Source organism: Perognathus longimembris, chromosome 2, assembly GCF_023159225.1.
Source record: "Perognathus longimembris pacificus isolate PPM17 chromosome 2, ASM2315922v1, whole genome shotgun sequence".
Taxonomy (NCBI): Eukaryota; Metazoa; Chordata; class Mammalia; order Rodentia; family Heteromyidae; genus Perognathus; species Perognathus longimembris.
Genome location: NC_063162.1, coordinates 117,602,498 through 117,610,136, shown reverse-complemented (window position 1 = coordinate 117,610,136; position 7,639 = coordinate 117,602,498). Strand labels below are relative to the sequence as shown.

At 39.6% G+C, this 7,639-nt stretch overlaps 1 protein-coding gene across 1 annotated transcript; it reads right to left on the bottom strand.

Annotated features, from left to right (window-relative positions):
* Positions 1-3,005: 3,005 nt before the first annotated feature.
* Positions 3,006-7,133, bottom strand: Gng11 (G protein subunit gamma 11). The gene is made up of 2 exons (XM_048340040.1): positions 6,605-7,133; positions 3,006-3,422 (listed from the first exon to the last, which is right to left on the bottom strand). The coding sequence occupies exons 1-2, from the start codon at positions 6,698-6,700 to the stop codon at positions 3,297-3,299; spliced, it is 222 nt and encodes a 73-aa protein (XP_048195997.1). The 5' UTR covers positions 6,701-7,133; the 3' UTR covers positions 3,006-3,296.
* Between the last annotated feature and the right edge of the window lie 506 nt (positions 7,134-7,639).

The following is a 7,639-nucleotide window of genomic DNA, read 5'->3' as shown; positions in this document are numbered from 1 at the left end:
AATATATGCAGAACTAAAAAAATTACATTCCTCCAAAATAAAACCACAAAGAACCAATAGCCCCCTCAACAAGTGGGCTAAAGACATAAAAAGAGACTTCTCTGATGAAGAAATGAGAATGGCCAAGAGGGTCTGGGAATATGGCTTAGTGGCAAGAGTGCTTGCCTTGTACACATGAAGCTCTGGGTTCGATTCCTCAGCACCACATATATAGAAAATGGCCAGAAGTGACACTGTGGCTCAAGTGGCAGAGTGCTAGCCTTGAGCAAAAAGAAGCCAGGGACAGTGCTCAGGCCCTGAGTTCAAGGCCCTGGACTGGCCAAAAAAAAAAAAAAAGAGAGAGAGAGAATGGCCAAGACACATATGAAAAAGTGCTCTACATCACTGGTCATAAAAGAAATGGAAACCAAAGCAACATTGAGATTCCATCTCACCCCAGTAAGAATGTCCTATATCAAGAAAACTAACAATAATAAATGTTGGAGGGGATGTGGCCAAAAGGGAACCCTACTTCATTGTTGGTGGGAATGTAAACTGGTTCAGCCACTCTGGCAAGCAGTATGGAGATTCCTCAGAAGGCTAAATATAGAGCTCCTCTATGACCCAGCAGCCCCACTTTTGAGCATCTACCCAAAAGACCACAAACAAGAACACACTAAGCCACCAGCACAGCAATGTTCACAGCAGCACAATTTGTCATAGCTAAAATATGGAACCAACCTAGATGCCCCTCAGTAGACGAATGGATCAGGAAAATGTGGTACATATACACAATGGAATTTTATGCCTCTATCAGAAAGAATGACATTGCCCCATTCGTAAGGAAATGGAAGGACTTGGAAAAAATTATACTAAGTGAAGTGAGCCAGACCCAAAGAAACATGGACTCTATGGTCTCCCTCATAGGGAATAATTAGCACAGGTTTAGGCTAATCACAGCAGAGGATCACAAGAGCCCAATAGCTATGCCCTTATGAACACATAAGATGATGCTAAGTGAAATGAACTCCATGTTATGGAAACTACTGTTACATCACTGTTGTAATCACTTTCAACATGTCATGTGAAACCGTAGCTTCTATTGTTGATGATCATCTTGTATCCCCTTCCTGTGGTTGTCCCTGCACTATCACTGTATCTTATCTGAGTACGTTGGAAACTGTATATACTGGTATTAGAACTAGGAAAGTGAAAGGGAATACTAAAATCGAGAAACACGGGATAAAAAGACCAACGACTACAAAAGCAATACTTGCAAAACTGTTTGGTGTAAACCAACTGAACAACTCATGGGAGGAGAGGGAAAGGGGGAGGGGGAAGGGGGAATAAGGGAGGAGGTAACAGTACAATAAATGTATCCAATGCCTAACGTATGAAACTGTACCCTCTCTGTACATCAGTTTGACAATAAAAAAATAAAAATAATAAATAAAATTTAAAACAAGAAAAGAAAATGGCTCCTGCTTTGGATCTGTCATAACTGTTTTGCAAAAGCCTAGATGTCTTATTCCTCTTTTTAAAAATGGAAGAAAAATTAGCTTATTTTAACCATATAGTGGGATATTTCATTGTCTTGTTCCTTCCTATAGAGGGAAATGAAAGAAACATCAGAGCATGGAGAATGATACACTTAAGGAAACTTTCAGGCACAGTTACCTATATGGCTTGATCATGATCCTGTACCTATGTATCTAAGAGGAAGTAAAGTCTCATCCATGAAATATGTGGGCTTCTGGTGCCATAGTTTAAATTCCAGTAGATATTAGTAACTAAGTGTGTGTCTTTGTTTTTTGGCCAGTCATGGGGCTTGAACTCAGCCTGGGCTCTATGTCTGAGTTTTTTGCTCAAGGATAGTGCTCTTTGAGCTACAGCAGCGTTTCTAAATGTATTTGAGATAAAGCTGATTTGCAAAGGTTTTTGCTTACTTTTCTTTTGGTACAAACCTGAGCAATTTCACAATCTAAAAGACAGAGAGGGAGAAGGGAAAACAAGCTGGGACAAAGAACAGTTCCTTTCCTTGATGTCTTGGTTGCTGATTCTTTCATAAATAACTTGAATAGGCACTGTTCCTGGTTTGTTCTACTTTTCAGCTAAAACCACGGAAGCTAAGGTCACTGTGTAAAGGGGGTGAGAGATGCTATTTGCAACACATACCACAGTGAAGGATGAAGGCCAACAGTACATGAAGAATTTATAAAAATCAGCAAGAAGCAATCAAACTATTTTCCAAAATTCACAGTTTCTTTTGGAAGAGCAGGAAAAAAGGCATGTTTGCCCTGGACCTGCGACTTTAATGGGGCCTAGATCCAAGTGTCTGTGCCAATGTCACAGAGCTAGCATGACAGAGTTAATCCAGAGACATGGAGAACGCATGGTAGGTGCAGCTTGTGTAGCAAAAGTAGTCCCCAAAGCCAGGGCTGGGCAGCCATTATACTTCACGGATGAATCCTTTCCTGATTCCCATCCTGATCCCTTTCCTAAGACCATTACTGCAGGGACACTTTGAACAAGATCTAAATGATAGCCTGGTGATGGTGGCTAACAACTATCATCCTAACTACTCAGACATCTGAAATTTGAGTACTGAGGTTTGAAGCCATTCCCTATCAGGAAAATCCATGAGACCCAAAAAGCTGGAAATGGAGCTGTGGCTCATTTGGAAGGGCAACAACCTTGAGCAGAACAGCTAAGGAACAACTGCTAGGCCTAGACTCTAAGCTTTAGTATTGGAACACACACACACACACCTAAATGAACTACTTTGGCTAGTTCTTGACTTAGATAATCTGGTTCAACTTCATAATTTTAGGAATTTTAATGACTCAATTTTTGATACTTATAGCAACACATTTAGAAGTCAGAATTTAGCACAGTACATACGTGAAGTGGAAATATTTTGGAATTTCAGTCATAAACCCCCAAAACACAAAAGGTTAATGAGAGCAATACAAATGTTCATAGTGTCAAAAGTGTGTGAAAATACTTAGTAAACTCAGCAACATTACTATTTTCAAGACAAACTTTATTTGAAGCATCAAGCAATATGATGAAAGAAATGAGTCATGCAGAAGTAATGTCCTTAATTCTGTGATTGTACATCAGGTGATCTGTCCTCTTACAGAGGGGGTATAGTGAACAATGATGAGAAACAGATATTGTTATGCATCAGCCTATGGATAGAGTGCTTTAAGGAGTCTCCTTTCAAGTTATATTTTTCTTCTTTACAAGGCATGTAGGGGAAAATAACACAGAAAAAAAAATCACTCTTCTACTGAGAATAACATTTCTCCCCAGAGTTACGAAATGACGCAGCTGCCTTTTTCTTTGAAGGGGTTCTTGTCTTCTGGAATTCCTTTCACCAGAGGATCCTCCCCAGAACGTTCTTCAATATAGTTCTTTATTTCTTCAGAACATTTAGACACCTGAAGTCCAGAATAAACAAAAAACAAAGTGAAATCAGACAGAGATGGTCAAATATTATCACTACTTTTAAAATAAAATTATAGTAAACAGGCTTTAACTATTTTTAAAAACACTATCTTTAAATTTCCACTGTAATCTAATATTCTCTTTTATTCATAATATATATGATATAACCTATGTAAAAATACTCCTTATTATTGGTCAAGACTAAAACAATGTGAAGTTCACTACATTAAATGATTGTCCCCAGTATTGTTCATCATATGATTTGTTCTGTGAAGCCATACATGCCTACCATACTTTGGGAACTAGAACATTCTCTGCTTTTAATTCTCCATGTTAATGAAATGATAGATAATCCCCAAATATTCAGGAATCTATTGAACCACAATTCTTGCTTAACAGTATATGCTATGTTATGGAATTTAACACCATGATAGAAACATTGGGAAAAGCCTGGCTCTGAAAAGGGTGAAGGTGCCCAACTAATTCTATTCAGAATTCTTTCCTTCTGTGAAGGCAATGATCAAAATAAAAAGCTTTATCAGAGGCTCATTAAACTTATCTGAGATTCTTGTGTTTGTATAATCAGCTAAAACTTTTTCTACAATGGAGAAAAGATTGAATAGCTTATTCAAAAAGTCTATTCTTAAATGACAGGTTAGAACAATGAGTTAAAAAAACAAGAATAAATGGGAAACTAAAAAAAGTTTAATCAAAGCCTTTATTATTATGAAGAAATTAGAAGAATTAGAAAAGCTCTAGAAAATGGACACTTACAGAATAATACAGACCTACAGAATGTGGTCAAGTGTACCATTGAATATGTAATCTCTGCCTATAGTCCTTTAAAGGGTATCACTACGATGTGTTTACCTAAGTATCCCCAATGTACAAAATTTACTTAGAAATACGTGCAAATAGTACAGTGTTGCACTGTAGTACATGACTAGTAATTGCAAAATGATGCAATTTAAACTACACAAAAATACAAATGTCATTTGTTCACTTCTATATTCATATAGGGCTATTTCTTTCAAAGTTATGTGTAAAGTATGTGTGTAAGTAAATTTATATAACTTAAAAAATAAAGTTTTATTAGACTACTTTAAATGTCTATTTATTGGGCTTAGATTCTTCCTTCTTGTATCCCAAAACCATTAAGTTTTCTCTCTATCTCTGGCATACGCTGGGGTTTTCAGAGTTGGAAAGCTGATGGAGTAAGGCTGTGTTCTAATGGGCAGGGCAGCTGGCAGAGAAAAACCTGCTAATGCATGATGTTTTATTTCATTATGGTCAGTTGCAGTCAGAACCCAAATAGCGAACCGACAACTAAGCAATTAGAAGAACTTGCTCTCCTTTTTTCCTCCTGTAAGTTCTGCACAGTGATATCAACCAAATAAGATCTTACAACTCTTCACAAGCAATGAATTGTTTCAGAGTTGCACTTCTGTTTAATACATCACACCCAAGGTTGTGAAAAAAAATCATGTGAAAACAAATCTAAATGATCAATGCTAAACAATGGGGGCTTTGCTATGAACGAAACAAGTTTCTATTAAGAAACAAGATTACTATTTAGATACTGGAACACATTTTATCCCATTAACCACTTTTAAAAATAGAACTGGGAATTGAACTCGGGATCTCAAAGCTAGGCGTGGGCTGGACTACTTGAGCCACTACTCCAGACCCTTTGTGCATTGGTCATTTTTGAGGTAGGGTCTCGTGAATCGGAGCATATAAAGCGTATGGCTGGGATGGCTAGACTGCTATCCTCCTAGTTGTGCTTCCGTGTTTACAGGCGTTTGCCACCGCGCCCATTGCGTTTCCCTGTGGCTGGGCTATGACTTCACTGGACCACCGGTTGAAATGGACTCTCAGGAACTTCTTTTTGCCTGAGGTTAGTCTGGAACAGCATTCCTCATCTCTGCCTCCCAAGTAGACAGGATTATAGGCTTGAGTCACCACGTTTAATGACATTTATTATTATTTTTAAAGCTTTAAATCCTTCCACATAAAAAGGACATCTTGCTGTGAAATCTAGAAAGAATGTGGATTTGGAATTTTTAAAGGGAAGGTCAACTTGGAGGAAAAGACAAGTGAGAAGTCAACCTCCCCATTTCTACCACTTAATGTTGCATCATTCCCCTTGTATCTCTTTAATCTTTTAAGTACTAAACTGCAAATACACAAAGCCAAAGTAATTGGAGTAGTGGAGTGCTTGCCTAGAATTCTCAAGGTCCTGAGTTTCATCTCCAGCCCAACTCTCACAAATTAAATAAATGGGTTCAAATTTTCATTACTGTGGAAGATACAGTAAAGATTGCTGTGACTGAGTGAAAAAGAAAGTGTCTCAATAAAGGCTTCTATTACCAGTAAGAAACTGAGGTAAAACATTTCAAAACCTCCTTCAGATTCCAGTGACTTCTAGCAACAGGACATATATTTTCATTGACTGTAATCATCTTCATACTTGGTCCCTTCCTTTCTTCTTTTTTTTTTTTTTTTCATCTTGCTATGTAACTGATGCAGTCCTAAAACTCTAGATCTTCCTACCTCCATCTGAGATTACAGGAGTACACCACCATGCCCAACTTGTAAAATTTTTGAATTACAATCAGATGTTCTTCCATGTAATCATTTGTTTATAAGCAAATACCAACTCATATGACTGTGTTCACATGCTATGCATTCTTATAAAACATACAGAGATGAAAGTTTAAAACCAAAGAATAAAAATAGAAATCCGGACATTTTGTTCTCTAACCCTAGAATACTGACTGTCCTATCACAGCACTAAAAAACCCTACTAAAGTTCATTCAAAGCTAAATAAAGTAGTTTAAATACTTTAAACTGTGGCTTTAGAGAATATTGCTTTCAAATGCCATCCGTTCCAGAACCAAATGTCCATCAGCCTTTTTCTTACACTTGAGTTTTACGATTTCTTGTGGTTTCCTGATAGCAGACCATTCTTGACACGACAGGACCTGGAGATCCCCAGATCCTCATTCTCCTTCAGCTCAAACTTCCCTACATAAAACAGCCAGCTGCAGCCACTCCCAAACATTGTCCCAAGCACTACAAGAAGAAACCCACTCTGTTTGACTGCAACCAACCAGGAAGACAGAGCCCCTCAACAGCCCATTTTCATCTCTCAGCAGGGAGGAGACACCTTACCTGCTGTCTCTGCAACTTCACTTCTTTGCGAAGTTGCTCAACTTCCATCTTGAGCTTTTCCTTCTCTGGCAAATCTTCAATGTGAAGAGCAGGCATTATGGCCCCAGAACTGGGCCCAAGGATGGCCTACACCAGTGGAGCCCCTGAAAGTGCTGAGAAGGGGGGCAACTCCCCAAATAACTGCGGGCCCTGATCACCCCACCACCACTACCGGGTCCCACAAGACTTGGCTTCCAGGCAACGCCCGCGGTCCCCAGTTCCCAAGGGAACTGGCTTCCTCCAGGAACCCCCTTCACCCGGCCTGTGCTGTGGCCACGACCCCCAAAGCCCTCTGCGTTCCCTCCAGTTTCTGCAAGTCCAGGAGGCCAGCGCGAGGAGCTCGGGCAGGTTTGAATTGGAGACCTGACCCAGCCGCTTTCTGCCTCCGCAGATTCCCCAGCAGGGACGGCGGGCTGGCCCCAGGCCGCCCTGGCCCAGCACCTCGCCACGCCCCAACAGCCAGTCCGGACTCGCTGAAGCTGGACTGCAGGCAACTGAAGTTTTACTTTTGTTCCTTTTTTTTTTTTTTTTTTAAGACTCGTTTCCAAGTTACATCCGGGTTTTGTTTGTGAAGCCAGGAAAAGGAGGACACTACGCAGCAGGAAATAAGGGCCCCTCACCTCTCTCCAAGTTTTAAAAATACACAGTATCTAACTTTTCCATGCATATGTATTGGAAAATGTAGACGCTGGAATAAAAAGAAAAAACCCAAGGGAAGAGGAAACTCAGTTGCAGCCTTAGAAAAACACATCAGTGCTCTCTGCTAGTGCATGGCCATTCAGCCTGTAAAAGGCCTAAATAGGGATTTTCTACATTTGGGGGCTAGAGGGATGGGGGTGTGGGGTAGGATGTGAACAATATCTATAACTTGAATGAATGTTTTCTGCCATTCTATAATAGTCTACTTCCTCAGTAAAGCATTTTTGTCCTTTTGTTTTTTAAACGGAGGATAGGAGGGCAGAGTAAAATTCTTCAGAGTTCCTACCAGCAAGAGTT